The sequence below is a fragment of the Apteryx rowi genome, unplaced genomic scaffold, assembly GCF_003343035.1.
Source record: "Apteryx rowi isolate R43461 unplaced genomic scaffold, aptRow1 scaffold_513, whole genome shotgun sequence".
Lineage (NCBI taxonomy): Eukaryota > Metazoa > Chordata > Aves > Apterygiformes > Apterygidae > Apteryx > Apteryx rowi.
The window spans coordinates 228896-256639 of NW_020450776.1; the positions used below are offsets into that span (position 1 = coordinate 228896).

General features: G+C 65.0%; 1 protein-coding gene across 3 annotated transcripts in view; it reads right to left on the minus strand.

The window, feature by feature from the left end:
• Positions 1-1811: 1811 nt before the first annotated feature.
• The window catches only part of CACNA2D2 (calcium voltage-gated channel auxiliary subunit alpha2delta 2), a 247376-nt gene continuing 221443 nt past the window's right edge, over positions 1812-27744 (minus strand). The window contains exons 8-38 of one of the 3 annotated variants that reach the window (XM_026080267.1): positions 26218-26268; positions 25929-26028; positions 24133-24291; positions 23393-23500; positions 22543-22621; positions 22225-22274; positions 19511-19600; positions 19057-19125; positions 18809-18883; positions 18162-18236; positions 17314-17385; positions 17015-17086; positions 16652-16713; positions 14837-14913; positions 13415-13435; positions 10760-10820; positions 7057-7154; positions 6581-6671; positions 6396-6458; positions 6051-6154; positions 5479-5577; positions 5213-5307; positions 4922-4969; positions 4734-4805; positions 4253-4405; positions 4023-4075; positions 3547-3602; positions 3275-3398; positions 2887-2996; positions 2517-2593; positions 1812-2135 (exon numbers count right to left, since the gene is read on the minus strand). In XM_026080267.1, the coding sequence (XP_025936052.1) occupies positions 2007-2135; positions 2517-2593; positions 2887-2996; positions 3275-3398; positions 3547-3602; positions 4023-4075; positions 4253-4405; positions 4734-4805; positions 4922-4969; positions 5213-5307; positions 5479-5577; positions 6051-6154; positions 6396-6458; positions 6581-6671; positions 7057-7154; positions 10760-10820; positions 13415-13435; positions 14837-14913; positions 16652-16713; positions 17015-17086; positions 17314-17385; positions 18162-18236; positions 18809-18883; positions 19057-19125; positions 19511-19600; positions 22225-22274; positions 22543-22621; positions 23393-23500; positions 24133-24291; positions 25929-26028; positions 26218-26268 (2593 nt within the window). In that variant the 3' untranslated portion in view covers positions 1812-2006. Of the gene's footprint in view, positions 2136-2516; positions 2606-2886; positions 2997-3274; positions 3399-3546; positions 3603-4022; positions 4076-4252; positions 4406-4733; positions 4806-4921; positions 4970-5212; positions 5308-5478; positions 5578-6050; positions 6155-6395; positions 6459-6580; positions 6672-7056; positions 7155-10759; positions 10821-13414; positions 13436-14836; positions 14914-16651; positions 16714-17014; positions 17087-17313; positions 17386-18161; positions 18237-18808; positions 18884-19056; positions 19126-19510; positions 19601-22224; positions 22275-22542; positions 22622-23392; positions 23501-24132; positions 24292-25928; positions 26029-26217; positions 26269-27744 lie in introns of all 3 variants that reach the window. The other 2 variants (XM_026080268.1, XM_026080266.1) reach the window with 2 other exon arrangements.

The following is a 27744-nucleotide window of genomic DNA, read 5'->3' on the forward strand; positions in this document are numbered from 1 at the left end:
CGGGGCCGCGGGGGGACACGGACACGGGGGGGGCCATGGTCATGGGGGCCCGGGCTTGGCACACGGGGGACACACGGGGGACACGGACACGGGTGGGAGGGACATAGCGATGGGGGGCACAGACATGGGAGGATGCGGACACGGGGGGCTGGACACGGGGGGGGGCAGTCACGGGRGGCACGGACACGGGAGGATGGACGGACGGACGCGGGCAGGAGGGGGCCCCGGTGTCCCGGCCCCCCCGGCCCCCCGTGCCCGGGCGCCGCGGGGAAATGACACAGCCGCTGCCTGTGAAGTGAAAATATGAACATTATTTAATAACTGAGTCTCTGTAATAAACCATTTGAAAATATTTTACAAGGAGTCACACACACGATATCTTACAAATTGTCTTTTTGTTGTTTTTTTAAGTTTTCCAACTCTTCTGTACAAAAAAAGAAAAAAACAAAAAAACCCAAATTAAAAATAAATTAAAGAAAATCAATTAAAAACCCAAAGCCTTTGAATGAGCAGAGAGAAGCTTTCCAGGTGGGGAATGGGCAGGCCGCGCTGCCCGGGGCCGCGCAGTCCCTCCGTATCATCGCTCTTTAACTTAAAATAGACTGTATATGTATATATTTATAGTTATGTATAGGTGGCGGTATTCTCGAAGAGCACCTAACTAGACTATAGAAGTACGCACACTCCCGGTAACACAGAGCCAGCCATCTGTTCAAACACAGTTCCCAGAGACAGTAACCAAACACACACCGAAAAAGCTACAAGCAGAAGGACCAGTAATTGCCCCCGTCGCTACCTGGGGCGGGCGCGCGGGGGGCCGGGGCAGCCGCGGCGTGGGGACCCCCGCGGCCCCGCTCCCCCCCTCGGAGGCGCCCGCACGTGGCGGTTTCTTTGGCGGGGATGCCGGGGAGGGGGGGCGAGGGCAGGAGCAGGGCTGGGAAGGATGGGGCAGGGCGGACAGGAAGGATTTCACAGTGATCTGCAGAACGGAAAAGAAAGAAGAAAAAAAAAACACTTTTTTTTTTTTTTTTTCCTCCTTTTCACCCCCATATCGGTGCCCAGGAATGGATGAGAGCAGATGACGTGAGCGCGAGAACCGAGGGCTCGATCCAGTCCTGGCAAAGGCAACGTTCGGCTCTCCCTCGCCTGGGACCCAGCCTGCACGGAGCCCTGAGCCCCGCGGAGACACTGCAACCTGCTGTCCTCCGCCGCGGTGCGCGCCCGAGCACGCGGGAGCCCCGGGCACGGCGCCGGGGGCCGGGGAGCCCCCGCGGCCCCGCGACCACCTTCGCCACTGAAATAAATAATACTGACCAGGACAGTCAAGTCAAGTTCTTTTTTCTTTTTTTTTTTTTTTTTTTTTCCCAACAATAAATACTGTAATTCTCCAGGCTAAAATGTCGGAAACTAGATGTAGAAAGATCTGGTTTAAAATCCTCAGGCTAAAAAAATATGAGCAGTTTGGACTAAAGGTGAGCGGCGGCGGGATGGAGCAGTGGCGGCGCCGGGGCGGGAAGCGGATGGAGCGCGCCGCAGGACCACGACAGCGCGTTTGGTGGAGCTCGAGAAGCCCCGGCGAGCGGCTGAGCCGGCAGCTAAGCGGTGCTTCGCTTGGCACGGAGGCGCGAGCCTTTGCTCCTCTCTCGGGCGCCGGCGGCGGCGCCCACGAAGCCCAAGTCTGGGGGCCGCGGCGGGGAAAACACCGACTGCAACCCCAGCCCCGGGGGGGCCGCTCCTCTTTGGATGTGGCCGCCGGCGCGGAGAGCGTGGGGTCCCGGCACCGAGCCGGGGGCCGCTGGCGGCCGCGGGGCCTCCCCGTGTTGGGCTGGCAGCCGATCCCGAGCCCGGAGCGCGCGGCTCCCGGCTCCCCGCGCCGAGGAGGAGGGTCACCGGCCCCAGCGACGCGCCGAGGAGAAGATGCCGCTCCCTTTCCCACCACGCTTGGAAGGGGGATGGAGATGGCGTTGGAAACAAAAGAAACGTGGATGCGTCGGCCGTGCGGGCGCTTAAAGGCAGGAGGCCGAGGGCAGCGGGTGCCGGCTGGCACTCAAGTAGAGGAGCAGCAGCTGCAGAGACAGCAGGACCCCCAGGGAGGGGGCGAACGAAGCCCCTCGGCCGCAGTCTGAGGTATCTTCCTGGGGAGGCAAGAGGGAGAGGGGCTGTGGGGCACGCCGGCCGGCACCGCGCCTCGGCGCCCCAGCAGCACCGCCGTGGGGCAGGGGCCCCCACCGCCCTGCCCCGGCCCTCGCCGCACCCGCTCGCCCGCGGCCCTGCTGCCCTGGACCCCCACGGCACTGCTGTCCCGGGGCTCCATGGCACTGACCCCCCCAGGAGGACACCCCATAGCCCCATTGCCCTGGGGCCCCCCATGGCACTGCCCCCCCAGGAGGGCACCCCACAGCTGCCTCGCCCCAGGGCCACCCATGGCATTGTACTCCATCGCCCCGGGGCCGCCCCCGGCACCGCTGCCCCCAGGCCCCCCCCGCTGCCCCAGGTGCCCCCCAGACCCTACGTACTGTTGCATTGTAATCAAAGCAGATGTGGGGGCCTTTCCGGTAGCGGGGCCTGTCCACCAGCTCACACTGATTCGGGTCTCGCGGGGGAGCTTCGCAGGTCAAGGAAACAAGAGGAGGGTGGCGGGGGCCGGGCTGCGCGGGGCCGGTGCCCACCTGGGCTGCCGCGGCGGGCAGCGCCAGGCTCTCCCGCCGAGGAGCAGCTCCCTCTGCCCCGAACCCCCTGCCCTGCCCAGCTCTGCAGCCCCCTTCGCTCCCGGGGGCGCCTGAACCGCAGCAGACGGTGGCCTGGTGTCACCCGGGGCTGGCTGCCACCTCCACGGGCATCCGGAGCCCACCAGCCGTTCACCGCATCCCAGCCATCAAAGGATACCTCTTATCTCCGCCTGGAGCAGCTTGACAGACTCGCACTGGCTGCACATCGGCTTGTCGGCCACCACGAAGAGCAGGTTGGTGTTAGCCAGCCTCTGCGCGTGGAAGAGCCTGCGAGGGTGCAACGGCTTCATGTTGCCCTGACTCCTCGGCACTGACTGGCCCCCGCGCCCCGGCCCTCGTGCGCGGACACCTCGCGCGGGCGATGCACCCCATACGCTTTCAGGGTCGGGCCCTGCCTGGAGGAGCCCTGGGGATGTCACCGTCACTCCATAGCTCACGGGGACACCATGGGATGTGCAGCCCCCCTGCTCTGTCCTCTGCCGGGGCTCCAAGGCATTTCACACCGGGGTCCCATCACTCAACACACACAGCTCGGGCAAACCCACCTCGAGCAGTTCCCGCAGTCGATCATGGCGTTGTAGGTGGCGTTGACGGTGCTGAAGTAGTACTGTGTCTGCTTCATGATGCAGCTGGTCTCCCTGGACTCCATGCTGTCTGCCGTGACATCCTCTGCACCGGGGCACACGTGCGGTGGGCCACGAGGCTGGCCGGCCCCCAGGAGCAGTGCCGGGCCGGCAGCGCCGCGGGGGCTGCAGAGCCTTGCCAGCTGTGGGACCTCCCCATCCCACCCGCCTTCCCCATCCAGCCCGGGACTCACCTGTCTGAAACCAACTGCTGTAGGTGAGACCATACAGGAACTGCTGGAACAGAGACCTCGGGAAGGAGAGAGCGGCCGCATGAGCCAACGCGACCCCTTGGACATGCTGCCCGCCACGGGCATGGCAGGGCCCGGCCGGGAGCTGCTCTGCTGGGGCCACCGAGCAAGGAGGACCGTAACCCTGGCCACGCAGCTGCACCACTTCCCAGGGCGCCTGGCCAAAGCCAGGGACCTCTGGCAGTGTCTGGCCACTGCCGTGCTCAGGCAGCTCTCACAGAAGCCCGTCAGAGGGCCGGGCAGCAGCAGCAATGCCCGTGCTGGGATGGCCTGGTTAGCCACAGGACACCCTGACGCAGAGAAAGCAACCTGGAGGTTTCCCCGTGACGGTGTCCGACTGAGCAGAAATCACCCATGGGATGGGTGGGCACTGCTCGCCCTGGACCTCAGAGAGGGGACGAAATGCTGATGGGACTTACCAGGCTGCGGCTGAGGTCCACCAGGCGAGGTTGAGGAAGTCTGCCATGGTGGGCTAGGAGCAAAGGAGAGCGAGGCAATGAGCCAGCGTGTCCCCAATGACACCCACGGTCCCAGAGCCCCGGCCCTGCCACAGTGCAGAGCTCCCGGCAGCTCGCTGGACCCTCCTGCCGCGTTTGGCTGTGCTTCAAGGTGGCTGCGATTCCCCGTGAGAAAGCTGGTGGGCACTCACCACGAAGACGCYGCGGGGGGCAGCACCCGTGTTGCTCTGGGCCTCGGGGGCACACACAGACTGGAAGTCGTAGGACTCCTTGCGGGTGTAGAAGGAGTTGTTGTAGAGGGCAGACATCAGGTTGGCATCCACCTCGCTGAAGAACTTGCCCACCTGGGAGGGGGACACACAAATGGAGTCTGCACCCAGCAGGAGACACGAGGCTGCAGGATGTGCTGGTTTCCCATAGTGGGGACTCAAGCGAGTGTTGCCCAGCGTCACATGTGACACAAGTTCAGAGGTCTCAGCTCCCTGCTAACAGCATACACTGTTCATACAGCCAGGACAGGAGTATTTTTGGCTGCCCTTACCCAGCCAAGTGTTAGCCCAGAGGAGCGAGGAGGTGAGACTGAACGGGGTTTGAACCCCAGGGCCCTGCAGCTCTTTCCCATCCGTGGCAGAGCCACGTTTGTGGTCCAGCCCACGGCAGGGTCCCACTCACCTGGTACCAGTGATCCTCCTGGTTGGAGAGCACCAGGAAGCCTCCATCGTCGATGAGGACGCAGATGAGGTCCTGGGGAAAGAGGGCAGCATCAGGCCACCCGCTCGGGGCGTGCAAGGGCTGCCAGCCCACGGCGGTTCAGCAGCCACGCCAGGGCAAGCTGCCCCAAACCCTGCCCCTTGACCCACCTTGTTGTTGGCCTCACAGTCCATCTCACAGCTTGTCGAGGGGTCGCACTGTCAGGCGAAGTGAACACAGAAGGACAGGTTAGCGCGGCCTCACCGTCCCCCGCTGCCCCGGTGGGAGGGGACGTGCTCCGGGGTGCAGTGTGGGGAAGGGAGGGGGCCAGGATGCGCAGCCAGGCCACGGGCACCATGGCCGGGGAGCCCAGCCCGCGTCCCGGCTGAGCGAGCCCTGTGGCCCTCCCTGTCCCCGGGGCCGTGCCGGCTGGGAGCGATGCAGGAGCCCTGGGGCCGTACCCTGCGCGTGCCCAGCTGGTCCCGGTCTGTCCGGTTGCTCGCCAGCACTTTGAACTTCTCTGCCCAGGCCTCCAGGTCCAGTTTCACTCCAACCACTGCAGGAGGAAGAGAGGGTGCCACGGCCAGCGGGGATGGGGGTCAGGCCTCCTCCGCTCGCGCGGCCGGCCTCGCAGCCGGCGCTCGGGGCCGCCTTGACGCTGGCGCCGAGGGTGCTGCGGGGCTGGGGCTGCCCGGCGGTGTGGGGCGCCCGGCCTGCCCCTGCCCACCTGCTGGCTTCAGCGTCTTGCCCCCGATGCTGAGCTCCACGGCGGTGCTCACCAGGATCCCGATGGTGTTGTTTTCCAGGTCCAGCCCTCGGTAGCCGGCTGCGGAGGCAAGGGGCAGCCATGAGAAGGCAAGCGGGGCAGGAGCAGCTGCAGGGCAACTGCCTGGCTGGACGGGAGCCGCCGGCCAGCCTCTGCCCCCATCCAGGGGCTGGGAAATGCTCCCGCCAAGCATTCTCCGGGCTCGCCTCTGCCTGGACGCTGCGTGGGGCATCCCACGCGCCTGGCCTGGGACGGGGCACRCTTGGAGGGCACATGCACCTCACCATGCTCCCAGAGGGCCAGACAGCAAGACCGGCCCCACCAGACACCTCTGCCAGCACCGGACCCAGGCCCTGTCACCTTGCCGCTGTGACCGAGACCRGCAGAGAGGCCGAGGGGCAGCGGGAGCTGGGGCATCCTGGGGGAAACATGGATGCAGCCCCCTCCCAGCGAGCGCTGGGGTGGGTGCGCGGGCTGGAAGCCAGGCGCGCTGCCCCCCCCGGCTGCCCTGCGCGCACTGAGCTGGCACTCACCGTCCCGGTAGGGCGGTTTGAAGATGTAGCCCTTGTTATCCAGACTCCTCCGGTAGAAGCTGGCATTGAAGGGCTCCGGCTCCTCCTCCCAGTCGTCCGCAGCCCTGGAAGGGAGCGGCCGCAGCCGCGGGGTCTTACTTGGGCCTGACCTTGCGGCAGACGGCCCGTCGCCGGCCCCGGCACAGGGGAAAGCCGCCTCTCCCATTGCACCGGCAGCGCCTCATCCTCAGCCGCGGGGCGGCTGCCGGCTGTGGCCAGGAGCCGTCCTGGCCGCCCGCACCACACAGCGGGGCAGGCTGCCGCACGGGGCCGAGGCCGGGCAGGCGCAGGCCCCGGGGCACTTACTTGTTAGGGAAGACGCGGGTGATGCCCCCATCAGTGGCTGCGAAGACAGCCAGGAGACTGTACCTGCGGGGAGAGGAGGACGGGAGCGCAGGGCGTCAGCGGGGCTTGGCTCCCTGCCCAGCGCCCTCCCCTCCGTCCCCTTCCCCCGGAGCCTGTCCCGGCCCCCTCGGGACCCCCATGCCTACGTGTTGAGGTCCTGGTCCTTCCAGACCCGCTCCACCAGCTGCTGCGTGATGCCCGTGTCCAGGATCAGGTTGTGCAGGAGGAAGTTGTCGCCTTGGGAGTGAGAGGGAGAGGAGGAGGAGGAGGAGGAGGTGAGAGTCAGGCCTCTGCGCGGCACCCGCAGCGCCACCGCTCTCCCGCCCCAGGCTCCTCGCCCCTGCCCGCGCCTCCTGCCCCGGCACCGGCTCAGCGATGGGGAACCGGAGTCCCCGGCACGGAAGGGCCGGAGTGCGTGAGGCCGCTGGGACAGCCGTGCCCGTGGCGGACCAGTGTCGCCCGGCGCCCCTCGGGCACCCGCAGCGAAACGCCCCGGCCGCGGCGGAGCAGCGCCACGCTTGCTGGGCGCAGGGCTGAGCCCCGCGGGCATGCTCCCCTCCCCTCCCCGAAGCCGCCCCCCGTCCCTGAGCCGCGCYGCCGCCGGCTGGCCCTGGCTACTCACACTGCTTGGAGTCTGGGGTCACCTTTTCCATGAGGGCAATAAAGTTTTCCAGGAATTCGGTGTTGTTATCCGACAAGTCGAGGTCTTTGCAATACTCTCTGGGAGTAGGGTGACAAGATTGGGAGTTTGGAAGGATGGAAAAGGCAAGGTCAGTTCCCTCCCCRGCAGGAGCGCTGCCCTCACGCCTCTGCCGCCCGCTGCCCGCCGCCCACCAGGGGCCACAGGGCCACTGCCAATGCCCGGCACGGCCCGGCCACGCGCTGGGTGCTGGGCCCTGCCGGGGCACGCGTGAGCGAGCCGCGTGGCCGCCTCTCCTGCACTGCTCGGCGCGCCGATGGGGGAGAGCCCGGCTGCCGCGGACACGGCCCTCGCCCTGCCTTGGGAAAAGCCAGCCTGGGCCCAGCCCAGGCCTCGCTCGCTCAGGCCCCACACGCTCGTGCCATCAAACACCAGGCTGGAAGGAGCCTACGCAGCTGCTGCGCCCCACGAAACGCCTCCAGAGGGAGCGTCTGCCCTGCCGCTAGAGCCGGGGTGGCTGGGACGGAGGGGACAGGCGCTCACTGACCTTGGAGGCGCCGCGGGTGGGCGGCCGTCAGGGCCTGCGCCCTTCTTCCCCGCGGGCCCCCAGGGCTTTCGGGTCCCGCCGCCCRTGGCGCTGCCCCGAGGCCCCCTCGGCTCGGCGGACGTGACGGCGTGCCACCACTGGYGGCGCGGGTCACCCTGCTGCCCTGCCATCCCGGTTGCTGAGCTGTCGCAGGCCCAGCCCGGCGCCTGCCCGCGTCCTCTGAGGCGCTGGGGCTTCGCTCCGGAGCAGCGGTGGCTCGTCACCCCGCCGCGGCCCCCGGAGCCACCGCTGCCACCTCCCCTCAGGAGGGCCCGGAGCGGTACCGTGCGCCGGCCCCGGCCCTGCCGCTGCCACACGAGGCACCGGGGCCCTGCCGCCCCCGCAGCCGCCGCTGGCGGCCGCTGAGCCGAGGGGCCGCAGGCTGCGTCCGACCCCGAGGAGACTGCCGGGTGCGGGGTCTGTGCGAGCCGGGGCCGCCGGCCGCGCTCTCCTCCCGGGAGCCGCACTGGGCGCCCGCACAGCCCTGCCACCGCGCTGCTCGCCCGGGGCCCCGTCCCGATCCCGGCCGTACTCACCTCCCGCGCCGGGAGGGCTGCGGGCACGGGGCGGGCATGGCGCACCCGGCTCGCGAGGCGCAGGGCGCGCTCCCCGCCGGCTTCCCCAGCGCCGCCCCGCGGGCCGGGTCTGCTCCTGCCCGGGGCGGGAGCGACGCCGTGCGGGTGCCCGGCACCCATGGCTGCGGCTGCCGCTGCCTCGGCTCGGAGCGGGGCTCCCCTCGGGGCGGAGGAGCAGGCGGGGGGTGACGGGGCGCGGGACGGCACTGAGGGCCAGCCGTGCCGGCCCCGGGTGCCCACAGCAGGGTGCCCCGTGCACGCGGACGCTCGGTCGACGTATCTGCACCCTCCGCGCAGACAGCTGGGTGCTGGCTGCGCCGCGTCCTGCCGGCCTCGCTGCCGAGGCTGCGGCGCTCGCCCCAGGGCGTCGCTTGGCCCCTGGCCCCCTCCTGCACCCGGGGGTGCCCACGCGAGGGGACACGGCCCTGGCTCCCTTCGGCGTGACCCAGGCCACGGGGCAGAGCACGGCGAGCGGCTCTCCGGAGCGCCCCGACGGCCCCGAGCTGCACCCCGCTACCGCAGCCTCTCCGTGCCGGCCGCCGCCGCTGCGTCGAGGGCCGCCCGCTCGCCCGGCTCTCCCACCACGCATCGGCTCTGGCCTCGTCCGCCAAGCTCCAGCTCCTGGACTCTCACGACTCCAGGAAAAATCTCGTTCGGAGGAGAGAAAATGGCAAGAGAAACAAGACAGCGGAGAGGAGCTTGCGAATGAGCGGGACAACGAAGCTGGGGCGCCCCGGGCTCCCGCCGCAGTGGCCTCCTCTCCCCGGCGTGCCAGGGGCACCGTGCCCTCCCGCCTCCTCCCGCTTCCCGCCTGGAGCGGGGAGCACCCGGCGTGCCTCTTCGGCCACCTCTATATCTACACGAATGCGTACGGATACATGTGCTTACACACCCACAGAGAGAAAACATGGGATATACGGTTTCTGAAAATTACCAGTGGCCAGTGGACATACTAGAATCGATGGCGGATCATACAGTCGGAGCGGGCCGTGGGGCCAGCCGCCGCCGCGAGCGGGCGCCCAGGCGCAAATTCCAGCGCTCGCCTTGCTCCCTGGCTTTTCGTGGGGCTGACGCTGGCCGGGACGTTCCCAGCGGCGAGCGTCAAATGCAAACACTCAGAGAGCATTTTCAAACTTCTCTTTTGGCTCCGAGCTCTGCTATTTTGACTGCGAAAGCTCCGAGCACCCGTGATGTGGCGTGGTGACCCAACGCCTTCCTGATGAAAAACCCGGGAATCCATCACGAGCTTCTAACAGCACCCTGAGGTGGGCAGTTAGAGGTCAGACACACTCCTCTGACCTTGGTATTCGACAYCACCTTTGCATCTATTTTATCACATTTATGGGTCCATTTTTTAATAACATGATTTTTATGTTTCTAGTTAACATTGTTTTAGCTTCCACATGTCTCAGCGCTCACTCACACTGCCCTTAGGCATCAGCTGTGGACCAAGGAGGTGCCACACTGAAAAGTCAGTTATGACACTGGGGTTGCACTATACTAAATGTACGTTTTGCGGTAGTTTATCAAGAGTTAGTATAACTGACGGATGCACGTTACAACAGTGCTGCCAGGAGCACAGTGTGATCAGGAGGCTACGGGGTACCTGCAGGCTTAGCGGGCAGCCATGCACTGTGGGATAAACCTCCTGAGGTCTCCCAAAGTCGCAATGATAAAGTATCTACTACCAGGTTATTTAGCTGCTATAACCATGCATACGTATACTTGTGACTAGCTGGTAATGTTTATTAAGGCTGGTCCACTCGGCCATGTCTTCTGCACGTCCTCCTCCACCCATTTTGGGCTGGGTGCGCTGGCAGAGCCCTGGGGGCTCCCTGTGCCGCGTCACCAGCCCGGTGCCGTCCCACCTGCCTTCGACATCACTCCTTCCCAAAGCGGCATTTTTGCCCTGCTGCTCGGAGCCCAGCCAGTGCCGGCCGCCCAGCTGGGAGGAGGCACAGGGCAACTCGCCTGGGCAAGAGCACCTGTGCGGCGAGGTGCCGGCTGTGCCAGGCCGCGGAGCCTTTTGCCGAGACCCAAGACTCGGCCCGGGTGGCACTGGCCGCCCTGCGCCCGGGCATCACCCTGAGCGCGCCCAGCCTGCCTTCGCCGGCGTGACTGTATGATGCCACCGCAATCCTGTTATGGCTGCTGGTGTGGTCTGCTGCTCCGCGGGGATTTTTCAGAAACTATACCTATATATGCACATGTATACAGGGGGCTATACAGTGTACATATATACCGTGCTGTATGTAACTGGGCACAAATGGACAAGTGCTGCCACCCCCGGTGGGGACCGGTGCCAGCGCCCAGGTGGCAGCGCCTGTCGCCGAGCGGCACGCGGGCGTACGACACACACAACRACAGGGGAAGACAGGCACGATGAGGCGGGCGGCGCGGGCGCCGGGGCGAGGGCGATGAGGCAGCGGGGTGGAAATGGGGCCGGGAGGCGAGCGAGCCCCGGGGCCGGAGTGGCGGGACGGCGGGTGGATGCACACCTCAGCAAGCTCACACGCAAAGCTACCTGGGAGCAATGAATACATGTCCCTCCGACTCAAAGCTGTTTGGCAGCAGGTATTCAAAATCTGCAACAGAAAGGCAACGTTATCCGGCAGGGGTTTCAAACGAGGCAGGGCGCTCGGGGTGAGAACACGAGAGAGACGGAGACAGAGAGAGAGAGGAAACGGAAAAAGGCAGTCCGACAAGTTACTGGTTTTGGTAACAAGAGAGAAAGGAAAGGCAATCTGCTGGTAACTTGCACCACACAGGAAGGAAAGTTATAGCCAATATGTTGCCAACATTGGGAGGGTTTGTCGATTTGGTCAAATTTGCTCATTTGTGGTCTCAATGCAGTATCTYGGTTCGGTGGTATATGTATGGATACGGGCTGTGTCGTTACRTACACACATATACACACATACACACGCACACACATATATATATGCGCACACATTTATATATATGCATGTTTGGCAGGTCGTATGGGTGTCTCTCTCTTATTAGGCTCGTCAACACGAAAAGGGACTGCATGCTATGCTCATAGCTGAAAGAGAGTCACTACAACAATTTGTTGTAATAAAGAAATATTTGTCAGGCATCAACATGGCCAAACCAGGGACCTTTATGGAAGACAGTCCAACCAGAGGCTCGCCTGGGGATCAAAGCGATGTGCAATGCACTGCGGGCTCCTGCCGGCGGCTGGCAGCTCGGCCCGGCCACGCGCTGCCCCTTCCCTCCCTCCTTYCCTCCCTCCCTCCTTCGCTCCCTCGCTCGGGCCGGTGGGACAGGCTGGGAGCGGGAGTGCTGGATGCAGGGCCAGCCCTGGCGGGAGACGCCGCTCCCCAGGCACGGCTGGCGCTGGTGGCGGGCGCCTGGCCCCACTTGCCCGGTGGGGGGATTTTGCAGCTGGGCACCGGGGCACCCRGTGCGCTCGTGCCCTGCCCGCCAGCGGGGCGCTGGGTAAGCTGAACCCAAGCCAGTGCGCCCGAGCCAGCGCCCCAGGGCTCAGCGCGGCAGCCGCGGTGCTGCGGAGAGCCCGGCGGCACCGGCGGCGGGGGGCTCGCGGGCGCGGGGCTCCCCTCCCGCGGCGGGCGCGCGCCGTCCTGCCTGGGGCCGACCCCTCGCCCTCCCGCCGGCCCCCAGTGCATTGCACGGCCCTCGGCAGGGCAGCACAGCCGGAGGTTGGACTGTTGTTCGCCGAGGGACTGTAGGCGGGGGCTGGATACAAGCCGATGAGAGGAGGAGGAGGAAAGGAGTACAAAACAGTCGTACTTATTCCATCAGCATTGCCATTACAGGGGCACCGGGAAGAGGCAACTCAAGGCTGATAGAACAGGGCTGAGGGTGAAAAGTCACCACTTGACCTTCCTTAGCGTGTGCGGTGACTCCTGCTGACCGGCCAGGCTGCCTCTGCCCCCTCCCGTCCCATCCCGTCCCATCCCGTCCCATCCCCGGCGAGGGCTCTGCCCCTGCAGCTGTCCCCCGCCTGCGCCCGTGCGTGGGTGCTGCGCTGGGGCGGTGGCGTGGCACCGTGCACGCCGGGGCTGCGGCGCTTTGCCCGCTCCCACCCGCCGGCTGGGGGCACCTCGGGGCCCGCGGCGCGGCCGTGCYGGCTGCCTCCGGGGGGGCTGGGGCTGGGCCTGGCCCCACGCGGTGCTCAGGGCGGGCCGTGGGGCTGCAGAGGGGCTCTGGGTTCCCTGGGACGCCTCCTGCTCCGGAGACTGGCTGTGTATCGCGGGGACGCGGGGCAGCCGCCAGCCGGGCTGGGACACATCCCCGGGTGGCGCCGGGCAGTGCCCTCCCCAGGGCTGCGGGAGCCGCGGCCCTTCTCCGCGCGCACGCGGCCCGGGCCGCTGGGGTGCGGGGATTTCGGGGCAGGGGCCTCCTTGCAGCTGCCGTAGCCGAGCAAGCATTGCCCGGGGGGCAACCGCGGGGAGGGGGGCGAGTTCACCCGGGGCTTTCTCGCGCTCGCTTCTGCAGGGCCAGAAACCCCAGCGGAGGAAGCGGCTGCAAAGCCGGGCCCGGGCTGCGGCTCCCGCGTGCTGCAGCGGGACGGACGGACGGACGGCGAGGCTGGCCGGCCCCACGGCCTGGCACCCCTGGGAGCCCCCCGGCGCCTCCCCCCGCGCCCCGTCCCTGCACAGCCCTATCCCTTTCAGGTTGAGTTGTCTTAGAAGGAAGGAAGCACAGGAGCAAGGATGGGGAGGGAGGGAGGGCGAGAGAGTCGCAGGGCAGGAGTGAGAGAGGGAAGAGAAGAACAAGAAAAGGGTTTGGCAGAGGAAGAGCAGGATAATCAAACTAGCTACGAAAAACCTYGTCGATCCAAAACAGGACAGTTTCGTATGAGATTGGCTCTTTAACGATATCGAATTGGATTTCTGAGCAATGTGCAGGAAGGGAGTGGGGGAGTAATCGTGATAAAGCTCTCATGAACATAACAAGACATGTTGCTTTCAAATAAAGGGTGAACTGGAGGAGTGGAGGAGGAGGAGGAGGAGGAGGAAGGGAGGGAGAGTTTGGTGGCGGTTTGCAGGTTCGGCGTGGCAAACGGGCAGGGAAATGGGCAAGCAGGCTGGGGAGAGGTGGGGAGAGTCGTGGAGGCAGGGCTGGGTGGAGGGACTGGACACGGGGCGGGGGACGGGGTGGTGAAGGTTAGTGGTCTAAGACTGAAAATACTTGCCCTTCATTTTGATGTTTGGTACTGTGTGAATCCACCATAGAGAGAAAGCAAGAAAAACAACAAACAAAAAAACAACAAACAAAAAAAAAGGGGGTTGGGTGGAAAGGGGGAAGGGGGTACAAACAATATTTTATTCAATCGCTGTTTGAATAAAAATATTGTGTATCATAATCATACCAAAAGGAAACCTCTTGCAAAGAACGACATGAAAAAGAAAAAGGAAAAGGAAAAAGAAAACAGTAAAGAAATAAAAGGCCACAGCGAAATAATAAAAAAAATGTAAAGATATAACTAGAGAAATATATATATATATATTCAATACTCAAAAGGAAAATGAGAGTCAGTAGCAAACACTTGCAACAGTCTTGATATAGAAATGTTCTTACTGAGTTAGCAGGGCATGCAAAAAGTCGAGGTTAAACGAGACAGAGGGGGAGGGAGGGCAGGTGGAGAGCGGGAGGGCAGGAGGGGCACAGCGGGTCCGCGCCGGCTGCGGGGCCCGCCGAGGGGACCCTTGACCTCGTGCCGGGGCCGGCCGCCCCGCGGGGTGCCGGTGGGGACGGGGCTCCCCGCGGGCGTCCCGGGGCTCCCGCCGCTGGCGCCGGGGCACGGCCGGCAGGACCCCGGGGACAAGCCCCGAAGCCACCGGGAGCCYGGGGAAGGAGGTGCTGCCACGGGCAAGGGCCACCAAGGAGAGAGAGCCGGGGCGCCGGTGGGAGAGGAGAAAGGGTCCGGCTCACCCCCTGCAGGACAGGGCCCTCGGGAGCAGCGTGTCCTGTGGCGGGAGAAAAGGCTTCGGGAAGGGAGAGGGAGGGAGAGAGAGAGAGAAAGAGGGGGGCCAGGCTAACACACAAGTACACAGATTAATCAGAAATGAAATAAAAACCAGAAACCAACCAAAACTCAAATCATAAAAAGAATAGTGGCTCAAAACAAAAAAAAACAAAGAATCATAATAAAAATAATAATAAAAAAAAGGAAATAAAAAGATCCATGCAAACTTTCACAGGCTTTCAAATTAACTGGCTGCTACAGAATTATCRGCTAGTCCCCAGAAAGCAAATACGCAGCGCTCCAGCCTGGCTCCTCTAGCCTAGCTAGCTCGGCTTTTCTCTTCTGGAAACACCTGGGTCTAGCCTGGGGGCTTGGGGTTTTTGGATGCCAAGGGAACCGATTAAACCCTGGCACCCCGGGGGGGCACCCCCAGGAACACAGGTCACCATTTCCTTTAAGATGTGTGTGTGTGTTCATCTCTGATCAGGTCTTATTTGTCCTCTAACAACAGTTATTCCTGTCTCCTTTTCATAGCGCAAGTTTTTGCTTTTTTTTTTTTCCCCAACAGTCATTTCTCAGTGCCAGCTGGGGGGGTTCAGGGTGAAARGATGTGAGAAAGGGCAAGAGGAAAAGGAAGGGGCTACTTACACTTCACTTGGAGGATCTGGTCGCTGAGGTTGGCCTGGATGTAGTAAGTGCTGTAGGGAGGCAAAACCAGCCCCAGGCTGCGGAGGGAGAAGGGAGTGTCAGAGCTTGTAGGGAGCCAGCGCCCTCGGCCCTTTGGGGCTGGTGGCACACCACCTCGGGGACACCGGGGCTCACTTTCACACTAAATATATRTTTCTGACCACTGAGACCAAGGCCAGACCCCTGGGAGGTGATGGTGTTCAGTGGTGGCTTTCGTGCCTGCGTGCTTCCCCTGAGATAAATGAGTACTGGCTCACGGGGTCCATGTGCTCCTTGGCAAGCACGGCAAAGGTGGTGGCACCTTGGTAAGCACGGCAGAGGTGCTGGCACCTTGGCAAGCACGGCAGAGGTGGTGGCACCTTGGCAAGCACGGCAGAGGTGGTGGCACCCCAGCAGGCATGGCAGAGGTTATTTGTCCTGGTCTTCAGTTTAGATGGGCTGACAACACTGCACACTGAGTGCCTGCCCTGGACAGTTGCTGCACTCCCCGTCCGTGCTGGGCTGGCTTGATGCCCTCCAGGTGACTTCAGGAGCTGTGGCCTGGCTGCAAGCCCCCTCCAAGGCGACAGAGGTTCAAAGGTCCTCGTTCCTCCCTCCCCAAGGAGCCCCAGTGGAGAAGCCCTGGGAAATCCCTAGGGAATAGCTGTGAGCRGGCAGGGCCTCCAGGCAGCATCCAGTGAGTCTTGCCTGCTGCACTAGAGACCACYGCCGTGCTGGACGGCCCCCCCATCGCAGCGACGAGGGGCCCGGCGCTCTTGCAAACCAGTTGGAGATGTTATTTCAGCCCTCTCTCACAGCATCAGGGCCTGTCACTGTGTCACCCCTGTGCCATCATCCCCCCTTGACAACATCGCTGTGGGGCTCAGCTCCAGATGGGTGTCATCGTGCCAGCCATAGTGCAAACAGGAGAGGACCTGAGCTGGGCAGGGGACACATAGAGAGGGCAGGAAGGTCCTGGCAGCTCTTGGAGGTAGTGCTGAACTTTGCCAGCTCTTCCTGAGCCATAAGGAAGTTATCGGATGGTGGGGACATMGGGAGGAACATATGGCGCCTTGAAGAATGAAGGCAGCACATGTTGGATAGCACAGACATACTGATGCAGGAGTTACACGTCTGCTGGCACAAACTGGCAGGGACTGGGTGATAAATGTAGAAGGGAGCTTTGCTCTCCTTGTCCTCCAAAGCAGCCAGAGTCATTTCTCACTCAGACAAGCTTCATATTGCCCCCTTGCTGCAAGGACGCAGCTTGTTACATTGCAGCTTGGCTGCTCCATGCCCAACCTCATGCTGCTTCCACGGGATGCCCRTGTGACAGGCAGAAATGGCAAAGCCAAAGGCTCAGATTGCCCGTTCCCATCAGGCTTGCATGCAGCTGGCAATGGTGTCCCCGTGCAGTGCTTGCACGCCAGCCCTGCTGCAGTCCTGCCCAGGATCTACCTTGCATTCACCTGCAGCAGCCTCGGCGTCTGCCCAGAGCCCTGGGGAACATGGCCTGCTGTTTTAGGGACAACYAGCTGAGGGCAGCAGCTTTCGGGAGGGCCCAAACCCTCTAGAAAATCACTGGCTGTGCAAAGATCTAGATGCCACATTTGTAACCCTCTGGCTCATGGGACACATTYGTGGTGGCCTTGGAGACCTCCTGAGTTTTAGCCACAAGACCAAGGGCCTGGGCTGGTTTGGGAGCCCTGCTCTCCCTGTGTGTCCCTGCTTGGTGCACATCCCTGCCGAYGCTTGTGTGAACACACACGCGGGCAGAGCGCAGGCAGCGCCGCTCACCTGTAGTTGGTGCTTTTGATAGGGGCCCACGTGTAGGTCCTGAACACCTCGTCGATGTATTGCTGCAGGTCAGAAAGAGCGCATGAGGCAGGGCTTCACGGGACCCGAGGAGCAGCCCAGGGCCYGCGCCAGGGTGACGGGCCAGGACCCCGACCTTGCTAGCGGGGGGATGCCTGGCTCGGGTGCGGGACCCCAGTCCCAAGCACGGCCGGGCCCAGACAGGGCCCTGCTCTCCTCGCTGCCCGGCACTGGGGATGTGGTGTGCCAGCTGCGCTCTCAGCACCCCGGGGCTTTTGGATGCAACGAGGGTGGACCCCCCCCCCCCTTCTCTCCCACTCCACGGGGGACCTGGCAACTCTTTACCTCATCCAGGGACTTGATGAGGGTCTTGATGAATCTCTGCCCGTCGTTCCCATCAATCATGCTTCTCCGGATCTAGGGGACACGAAGGACACGACTGAGGGCCGACGGACGGCTCCGCACACCCCAGCGCGGCTGGCCGCAGAGCTTCTGCGCCTCTGCGCTCAGAGCCCGAGGCTCGTGTCCTGTGGGCGGCTGAGGCCACCCCTCTGCTCGGCCCCGGGGGGGCTCGGCGCGGGCAGGGGCTGGCTGGGGGGGACCTCTGCCTGCAACCTGCCCGCCGCTGCCAGGGCCCTGCCCACCTCCTCCTTGTTCTCGTCCTCCAGCTCGGCGTCGAGGAAGTCCAGCGTCACCGGCTCGCGGAAGTTGATGATCTGCAGGGAGAAGGGGAGAGATGGGGAAGGACTGAGGCCAGACAAACTCGTCCCGGGGCGCCGTGCATCCAGCCCCGGCCCCCGCACACCCTGTGCAGGTGGATGGGTGGGTGCCGAAACGGCAGCTCCCTCCCCGGCACAGGGCCAGGCAAGCGCACGCCGCGCGCGGGGAGACACAGAGCGCGCCGAAGCCTCATTAGGCAGAACAGGGCAGGAATAAGCAAATAAATCCCCCCGCTGCCTCTGTCCGTCTCTGCTGCTGACGGGCAGCCTATTAATAACGGTGACGAGCTAAGTGGGACGTTTCTGCCAATGAAACATATTGGCCCTGATTGCTGCCGTTCCTCACTGCCTCGTTCCCGGCTCTCTCCCGATGATGAATTCCTGCGATTAGCTCCTCGGCGAGAGCTGGCTCCCCCTCCCCGCGCGCCCGCAGCGCTCGCCGCCCYGCTTTGCCTAATATCCCCAGGAAGGCGTATTTTGTAAAGGGCCTGGCTAATCCCCGCATGCGCCTGTCAGGAAGGGAGCAGGGATCTACGCGTCAGGGCCCAGGGACGGGGCAGTTAGCGCCCGGCACGTGCTGCCCCGTGCCTGGCACTGCCTGCCAGCAACAGCTTTGGGGCAAGCAGCGAGGAATAACTAACTGGGGGTGAAGCCGTGCGTGGCCGTGCCGACGCTGCCAGTGCATGGCTGAGCCCCGSGGAGGAATGTGTGTGCGCACGCACYGCCGGAGGAGGATGCGGCACGGCCGCCGGCTCGGGAAGCACCTTTCTCACCTGGGGTTGCAGGTTGGGGTGCAGCAGGACGTAGCCGTTCAGGTCGATGGCGAAGACGTACCCGTTTGCCCCTAACTGCAGGAGGAAAGGAGAGCTCAGCGCTGCTGGTGGCCCGGAGCGACAGCACCACCGGCTYGGCCCCCTTTTCTGCAGGGAAAGATTGCCCCAGGCTGCCTCCCGAGGCTCAGGCTTTTCCATCCATCTCCAAATAGTTCTGTCCCAAATCGCCTTTCATGGAGCCCTGCTATGCAAAGCTCAAGRGGCAAAGAAACCTGAATATAGGTTAAATATAGCTAAAAGCAGCTTTGCTAGTGGTGCCCCCACTGATGCCTKGGTCCCCAGGGAGCAGCTCGGGACGTCCCTGCCTGCCTCCACTGGTGTGTGCGCTCGGGGAGATGCTCCCGCTGCAGCCTGCAGCCCCCAGCTCCTGCATCCCATCTTTTGCAGCCCCCCAGGCGGGTTGGGGGAGCGGGGCAGTGTCTCGGGGGCTGCTGTGTGCTCATGGGGTTCCCCAGAGCGTGCCCAGCAGTGTGCGCCCACGCACGGCTCGCGCCCCACRGGTTGCAGCCGGGGGCTCTCGTCGCTGCTCAAGGGGGCCGCGGTGGCAGGGACCGGGGTGGGAAAGGTCCCCCCCCCCAACCACGCACGTTGTATCGCGGCGTCAACTTCTTGATGTCGTTCAGAGCCACGTCGATCCCCATCACGCCCAGGATGAGCTGGTTCTGCAGAGAGGAGAAGGAAAGCAGCAGCGTTACAGGCTGCACGCGGGCAYGGGGCCGGGCTCGGCCGGGAGAGCAAGGAGCCAGGATGCAGCTCAGGGAYGGCGAAGGAGGAGTCTGGCTCTCGTCTCCCTCCATCACGCTCCATCATCTCCGGCGAAGCCGCTGTCTCCTACCTTCCTGTCGCTGTTGTCCTCCGTGAGGTTGAACACCGGCAGGGTGCCCGTCACCACCAGGCCCAGGCCCTGTGCAGACAGACGGACACCGCTCAGCCGGCTTCTGGTGCCGAGGCCCAGCGCCGCGGGGCGCACGCCGAGGCCGTCGGCCCCCGTGGCTGCGGCACCCCGCGTTAGGTGCCACCGCCCGGACGCCAGCACAGGGAGGAGGGTCCCCCCGGCGCGAGGAAATGTCGGTGCTCGGCACGTCCCCGGGCGGCGCGGGGCCCTGGTGGCAGCAGTGCGGTGCCGCAGGCTCGGCCCCGCTCTCGGACCGCGCGTCCCCGCCACGGCCAAGGGACCGTCCCTCCGGCTGGGGCCGCGCGTGGGGTGCAGGGCGAGGGGGCCGCGGCGCTGTGCCGAGCGCTGGGGCCCGGCCTGGCTCCGGCAACGCGTCAGGCCCACGCGTCCTCACCAGGGCGTCCTGGTAGACGTTGGTCCACTGGACCTGCTTGGCCCGGTTCCCAGCCAGGACCATGGGTCTGCCCAGCACGTCCAGGTACTCCTGCGGAGACACAGGGCCGGGCGAAGGCGTGAGGCGGGGGGGGGCCGTGGCAGAGCCGCGGCACCCAAAGCACCGGCACACGGGGCTGCAACTCCGGCTCTACAGCGGTTCCTTTCGGAGCAACCGAGGGAGAAAGGCGGCCTGGGCAGGGCAGTCTGAGGGGCCGGGGCCACCGGGGTGCACGTGGCACCCGAGCAGCCTGCGATGCAGCCGCAGCACCCCGGGGCTCTGCTGGGTGCGACCCAGCCCGCTGCGGCCTCGCTGCACGTGCCCGGCTCCGTGGTGCAGCAAGGCAGGGTGGGGGCGATGGCCAGAGGCGAACCCGYCTCATTTGAGACAGCAGCCTGTGCCTCCGGCGGCTCCGGGGATTCAATTTTGCACCTCAGGTGGCCACTGGACTGCTGATAAGGGCGTCCAGCCGCCAGAGTCCTGTGCCCACCCGCGCGTGCCGCTTGCACACGCATGGGCGCGCACACACGCGTGAGCGCACGCTTGCACCTGCACGACCGGGGCTGCAGCTGTGCCCGGCGCCCCTGCAGCGTGGAAGGCCGTGCGCTCGGCACCGCGGCACGCGGGCGCCCACCGCGCACACGCCGGGGGGCTGCGGGTGCCTCCCACCGGATCGCCCCCCCCGTGCACGGGCACGCACTGCGAGCCGGTGGCTAACGCYGCTCAACAACCCCCTATGAAATAGAGGGGTTAAAGAAACAACCCCGCGGCGCAGCCGGACGTGCCCAGGCGCCCCGGGGGAGCAGGCACGTGTGCGGCTCCTCGGGGGGAGCGCGGAGCCACCAGCTCCCGGCGTGGTTACGGATCCTGGAGCAGCGGCGGTGGGCCCCGTGAGTCATCCTCAGACACACACAGTGGAGGCAGAAGGGATCCAGCAGCGTTGCCGGTTAATAAATAAGTGACGACAATGATTATGAATAATAAGTTGCTTGGAGCCGGTCCCCAGTTGCAGGCAGAATTAAGGGAGGGGGCGGCTGGCTTGACAGCTATCAAAACCGACGGGTAATTACTCCAACAGGAAACCAAAATGGGTCTGTCASGATGAAAACAGGAGCTGCTCTCAATCTGGTCCCTGTTGGGAAGGCACCACGCAGCCCGGAGGGGGAACGGCCAGGCCGGCAGGGACCCGGGCACCGGCGGGGGGCTGTGCGCGGGGGTCCCAGCTGCCGGGGCTGCCCTGGCCGCAGCAGGGACACCAGGGAGCGAGGCTTTGGGCACCCCTTTGCCTTTGCCTTAGCAACCGCTGTCCTTGTTCTTGACGCCGGGGAGCATCTGGGGYGATTCTGGGGGACCCAGATGGACAAGGAGCTTCTCCCCTGGGAAGGAGGCTGCAGGGCAGGTACGACGGCACCAGACAAGGCCCCCGATGGAGGCAACCTCCAGCTGGCAGCAGCGGGCAAGCAGGCTCTCGCCCTGTCCCACGGCTCTGCCGGTGGCGAGGGATGGGAGTGCGGTGAGACCCAGCTCTTGATTTTCTTCCCTAGCAGCTGTGGCAGTGCGGGGGAGCCAGCGTGCAGCAGAGACCATTCCCTGGGGCTTTCCCAGGTTCCTCCAGCTGACGGGCGTTTGGGAGAGCGCCGCGGCAGAGACCAGCGGCTGGCACACCTGGAGCACGCACCGGGTGCTGATAACACAGGAACAGCGTTATCACTGTATCTTTGGGCAGTCTGAGCCGAGTCAGGTCTCCAGCAAAGCCCACCTGTGCCACACGTCCGGCCRGGGACGGAGCAGATGAACTGGGAGAGCGCTGGCGGGCAGCTGGGCTGGCTGCTGCTGCTACGCCGTGCCCGACCCCACCGCCCTGCTCCCGGTACACCGGGTTACCCCCCGCTTTGCCCATGGGAAGGGCAGGAGCAGGGCCCTGGCTCTTGCTCTGGGGTGACGGGGCAGCGAGAGGCCTCGGGGCCGTGCCAGGAGAGAGGGGCCAGGCCAGTGCTGCCCCAGCGAACACGGTGGGGACCTTGCAAGGACAACCTGTGTGTTCCCCTCCGCCTGGCACCTCCCGTTCATCGCCCGGCACAGCGACTCTCGTGCAACTCGTCGTATGGAAACGGGGCAGAAAACACTCCCACATCAAAGCCAGCGGGCAAAAAGAGAAGAGGGGACCCGGCGAGCGGAAACCGCCTGGCTCCGGCGGGACAGCCCTGCTCCGTGTGCTCGCTCTCCTGCCCGCGCGGCTGCACTGCTTGCCTGATCGAGCAGCCGGCCCCACGCTCTGCTCTCCGCTGATTAAAGCCTGCTGTTGCCTAATTAGTCACTCAAAAGACGAGAGGTCCGTGGGGAGCGGCAGCAGATGAATCACTTATTTCAATAGCGCCAGGCCTGGCTGAGGGGGCTTGCGGCTGCTCCTCGGTGGGGCGGGAAGCTCAGGCCCCAGCGGCCAAGCTCAGCGGGGCCCTGGCTCGYGCCCCGACGGCTGCCGGCAGCCTGGCCGAGGCCCGGGGCCTCCTGGGCACGGCCGGGCGGCAGGGGCCCATGCCCACCACTGCCGGGGCCCCCAGGGGGTCTGCGGCTCTGCAGAGGGCTGGGTACGGCCGAGCGCTCCCCCGGGCTGGCGTGGGACCCCGCGGGGAAGCCACGCTCCCTGCCCGCGGCCGGCAGGCACCCTGCCTTACCTGCGTGTTGATGCGGATGGCGCCGATGGAGGGAATTTCAAAGTAGTAACCTTGGAACAGAAAGAGAAACGGAGCTGCGGAGACAGCAGGGGGGGAGGCGAAGGCTGCGTGGGGGAGYGTGCGCACGGGGGGCCGAGGGCTGCCCCGGGCAGCGCCGGTCCCAGCGCCCGCGTGACGCCACCACCCGCACGCTGCCCCCGGCCCGATGCACTCCACGGAGCTCAGCGCTCCCGCTGCCCGGCCCCGGCCTCCCCGCACCGCTGCCCGGCCCCGGGGCCAGGCCTGGGCCCCCGCGGGGCTCCTCTCGGCCCTCCTCACCTTTATTGGCGCAGGCCATCCACTGCAGAGGGGTCACGTCGTAGTTGTGCTGCCCCACGGAGAAGGTGAACACGCGCACCTGCGGAGAGACGGGGGCTCCGGCTGAGGGCCTGCCGTGCCCAGCGGGAAAGCAGCCCCTCCGGCCCCGGCCCACCGCGCTCTCCGAAGCTCCTGCGTGGGCCAGGATCCCCCCGACATGCCTCCAGGGCCTGGGGAGCTGAGGGGGACCCTCCTGCCCTGTCCCCGAGCTCGCCYGCGAGCCCTCGGCTCTCCGTCAGTGTGTCCCGCTGGCCGGCTGTGCGGAGATCCCGCCGGGCCCAGCGTCTCCCCCACACGTCAAGGTCGGAGCCGGCTATAAACGGCACCGGCGCGTTAGCCGCCCCATTAGGGGGGCAGTGGCTCGGTGCAGGAGCAGGCAGGCGGGCAGAGAGGATGGCGAAATAGCTCACGGCAAATGAGGCGGAAGCTGGCAATAAGGCTGGAGACAGCCGGCTCCCTTTCCCGGTGAGCGGGCCCGAGCCAGGCACGCAGCCCCTGCCTGAGGACAGCGGGCGGCCGGTCCCGTTCCCGCTCCCGCTGGCGGYGCCGCGTGCCGGCTACACCTGTGAGTAACCCTGTGTTTGCCCGTGCTCAGCCCGGGGGCTCCCGGTGCGGCGCTGCACCGCCAGGTGCACCCCCTGTTTAAACTGCACCTTCCCAGCTGCTGCCCTGGCCCTGGAGAAGACCCCAAATACCTTATACGATGCTGTTTGCAGGCGCAGCCCCCCCAGGGTTGCAACACCTCCCTCCCGTGGGCTGGCGCCGCGGCTTTGGACGCAGCCGGCRCGGGAGGCAGCGCCGGGGCGCTCACCGTTTTATTGGGCCAGTTGTACTTCTCGAAGACGTCCTGCACGCGGTCCTCCCCGCCGTCCGTGAACATCATGATCATCTTGTTGCAGTTGGCACGCGTGATGTTGGACTGCAAGGCAGGGAGAGGGCGGGTGAGGCCCCGCGTGGCACCCTGCCCTGCTGCGGCGAGAGCCGGGGCCCGCGGCCGGCCCGGGCGGCAGGCGAGGGGGGCGCCGCACCCCCCTCCCCGTGCCGGCGGGCGCCCGCGTGCTGCACGGGCGCGGAGGGAGGGCTGGCTGCGACAGAGCTGCTCTCCTGGCCTGTTTCTCCGGGGTGAAGGTGGCCCAGGTGAACGGGGAGAAGGAGGGGAGCTGTCGGGGTGGAAATTATGTAGTGGCTATTACTGCTCTGCAGTTAATAGGGTCATTCATCTTTATTTAGCCCRGCGGCCCGCTGGATCCAGCCCTCTCTGACCAGCCCTGCTAACTTTTAATAACGCACAGGAGGCAGCGGCTCCAGCAAAACCTCGGCTCCAGCGCGCGGCACGGCAGGGAGACGTCCCCCGCGGAGATTCCTGCCCCGGGGTTTGTGCCCCCGCCCCGAGGCGCTGCCCAGCAAACGCCGCGGCTGCGTGTCGTGGGGAGGAACCCGAGCCCGCTGCGCGCAGCAGCAGCCTGGCCGTCTCCCCCAGCACCCGTGGGTGCCCCTCCGCCCGCCCTGCGGGTCCGGCCTCCCCCCGTCCCTGCCCCGGCCCCGGCTCACGTTCTGCAGCTGGTCAAAGGCGTACTCAAAGCCAGCCTTGTAATCGGTGGTGCCCTTGGCCACCATCCCCTGCACGTCCTCCTTGAAGACCTTCTTGTTACGGATGTTGGCTTGCACCAGGTGTTTGAAGCACGACACCGGCTTCGCCTTCTCGTTGAACTAGGAGGCAGCAGGGGGGAGAGGGCGCCTGAGACGGGGGCCGCGCCGCCGCCACGGGGGCTCCCCGGCACCCCAGCGATGCCATGGTGGAGGGGGCTGCCGCGCGCCAGCCCCGCGCCTGCCCGGAAGGGGGTCTGCGCCGYGGCCAGAGGGGCCGCCTGGTTTCCGGGGTGCTGAGGCTGCCGTTCCCGGGGATCCCCGCAGCAGCTCGGCACTTCGGAAGAGCAGGTCGCTCCATTGCGGAGACCAGCTATGGATCCAGGCCACCGACTCCGACATTTCTAGCCAGTTTAACATGGACACATCCAGCAGTGTCCTCTCGCCACACTGCACTGTGCACACAGCCATGCACGATCCCGTCCCTCCACAAAAAAAACGTCCTTCTGCCTCCGCACTGATCCATGAGACGGAAAATGAGCAGGGAATTAAGGGATGATAGATCAAAYCCTACAATCAGCCTCCTTGAATGTGCCCCAAGCACCTGGCCTCTTGCCTTGTTTATCAGGTTGGCTCAACCTGCAGCGCTTTCATTTGCTCRGGTGCTGCGAGTGGAGTATTTAGGTGCAAAACTCAGGCTGAGGAAAAAAAACCCCATCAAGGTCATAAACTAAGATGACCAGACCAATTTCCATTTTTAAAGAAAAGGTCGGGGAAGAGCAGCTTCTAAAAYTGAATCACGGCGCGTAACGCCCGCCCTGATGTCACGCCGCTGGCAAGGACTGCCTTTGCAAAGCGCCCCGAGAGGGACGCCTAGAGGGTGCTACGCAAAAAGGCAGGTAACCTTAATTTCCATTATTATGATTATGCTCCGTGACTGATGCCCGAGAGCGGGGCAGGGGTAGTGGCAGGAGGGGACGGGGACGTGGCCAGCCAGGCTCCAGCCGGAGGTGTGTTTTGCTGTCAGCCATGGATCACAGGCAGGAGCTGCCGGGGAGGAGGGAGAGGGCACGGCGGGAGCACGGGCAGCCCGCGAGGTGGCTGGCACGTGTGCACGTCTCCTGGGAATCCCCTGGGGGCTTGGGCCTGGGGACACCCCCCACGGCACCCTGTTCCTGTGTGCGGGAAACACCCCAAATCGGAGCCGGGTGCTGGACGAGGCTGCTCTACTGCCACCAGCTCGGCCGCGGTCACGGGAGCGTGGCCGGCGCGGCGCATGGTGGTACGGGGCGGCACGGCACGGCGGCCGGGCACGCCGGCTCTGCCTCCCCGTGCCGCGCCGTGCTGTGCCTGCCACCGGGATTCGTTTCTCCTTGAGCTGGCCTTGAGCTGCTCAAAAGCGGCTGGCTGCCGTTTTGAGGATTTCTTGCTAAAGGCATCAAAAGAAACGGCGCTCGGCAGATCCGCTGGGGATAACTGTGCCGGAGAGCGCCCGGCACCGCCACCCCCCTCCCGCCGATCAAAGGGCCGGCCGCTCATCGTCGCCTGGATTGTAAGGCCAGAAAGGACTTTGCTTTCATTTGCTGCTGTGCAAAACCGAGGCCGGGCCCTGACCAGCCATTTTCTTGCTTACGTGCAGGACAAGAAACTGCGGCGCGTCCGCAGACACCTGCGCAGCGTCCTCCGGCCACCCACGCAGGGCAGCCGGCAGGCAAAGGGCTGCCCGAGGGGTTGCGACGGCCCCGCGCGGTGGTGCTCACCGAGGCCACGTTGACGTAGTCGTCGTCCGAAAGGGTGTCCAGCATCTCATAGACTGAGGTCTTCATCAGTTTGAGGGTGAGGCCGCTCACGCTGCCGCTCCTGCGAGGGGAACGGGGCRGGGGGGGTTGAGGCTCGCCAGCTCTGCGGAGGGGAGGGGGCGAGGTGCCCCTCACCTGCCCGCCCGCCACCCTGGGGGACACGGGCCTGCGGATGGCGGGAGGCACCTGAGGAGCGTGTCCAGCCCGTCTCCCGGGGGCAGACGGTCTGCCGTGCCCCGCGTATACTCACACGTCCACGATGATGACCATGTCCTTGGGGGAGGAGGCCCCTTGGATGTACCTGTGGGGAGCAGAGCTGGGGGTTGGCGGCGCCCTGGCCAGGTGGCGGGGCTGTGGGTGCCAGGCCAGGTCTCGGGCATGTGCCAGGGCCATCGGCGACCCGGCAGGCGAGGGGCTGCCGGCGATGCCGGGGGCCGAGGCGGGGACGCGGAAAGGCCCACCAAATTGAGAGCGACCTGCTGTTCGATGCCGCAGCAGCCTAACGAGCTCTAAATGCTAAACTCTTCCATCGTCGCGGGCTGTTCCTGCACAGTGACGATGCTGACACACGCACACACATTAAGATGCTATTTACCCCCCCCCCGGGGGCTTCAAAGGCCAGGCCTGATTAGGTTATTTTTAGCTATCAGGAGAAAAAAAATACTAATAATACGCACATCTTCCCACCGAAAACAATTAGGGAAACCTTCCTCTCCCTTCCAAGAGCAAACGGGGAGCCCGGCTGGCAGCTCCCTGCTGCGGCGTGGGGTGCACGGAGGGGCCCCGCGCTGCCTGCGGGCCAGGAGGACTCAGCCCTCCACGTCCAAGGAGCTTTGACGTCGGCTCGGTCAGGATCAGGCCCCACGTGAACTAATTGGCACTTCATTACTATCAATTACTCCGCATTACTGGGAATTACTTGGGAAGGGACAGCCTTTGATTGCTAATCCCAGTTAGCGATGTTCCCTAATTAGAAGCGATTAGAGCTTCCTTGGGCACGACGCTGAGCGCTGCCCCAGCGCCGGGGCAGGCCCGGCTCCCTTCTCCTGCCGCCGTGGCTTCGCCTGCTCCAGCCTCGGCTCGTGCCGCTGCCCTTGCCTAAGCCACCTCCATCCCCACCTCGCCCCCAGGCTCTTAGATCCCACCCCGGAGCAGCCCCGCGAGCTGGGAGATTTGGGAGAGCCGGCTGCTTGTGGTGTGGGTGCCGGGGGCCGTTGGCAATCCAGCACCCGGACGCTCGCCTGCCCGGCCGGCTCCCCGCGGCCTCCCCGTGCCGGCAGCGGGCGGAGAGGAGCTGAACTAAGATGCCGCTCTTAATGGATTGTGGCAGTGCATTTATCTCCAGGTGCCCTGCTCAGATTAATACTCAGGGCTCCGCACGAAAAGGCTTTATTTAATAGGGCCATTTATCAAGGGAGGGGAAAAAAAGCGAGAGGCGCTGGCTAGCGCGGGCAGCGTGGGCAAGCCGACGGCTCCGCTGGAGCCGCACGCTCTGCCCTTCCCTGGAGAAGAGGTTGGCGGCAGGATTTCGACCTGTAAGGGAGGCACGGTGCTATCCAGGACCCAGACCAAGGGCTGCCCTGAATCCCTGGGAAATGGGAGAGGACCGCTGGGAGCAGCCGAAAGGCAAGACGGGGTCCTCTCCTGGGCCGGAGCAGAGCACCCACCTCCCCGGTAGCCCTGCACACACGCTTGCACCAGGGGCCGGTGCTGGCGCCCGAAAGCCAATTTGGCCCAGGGGGGTGTGAGCAATCCAAACTCACGCCAAGCCCGCAGC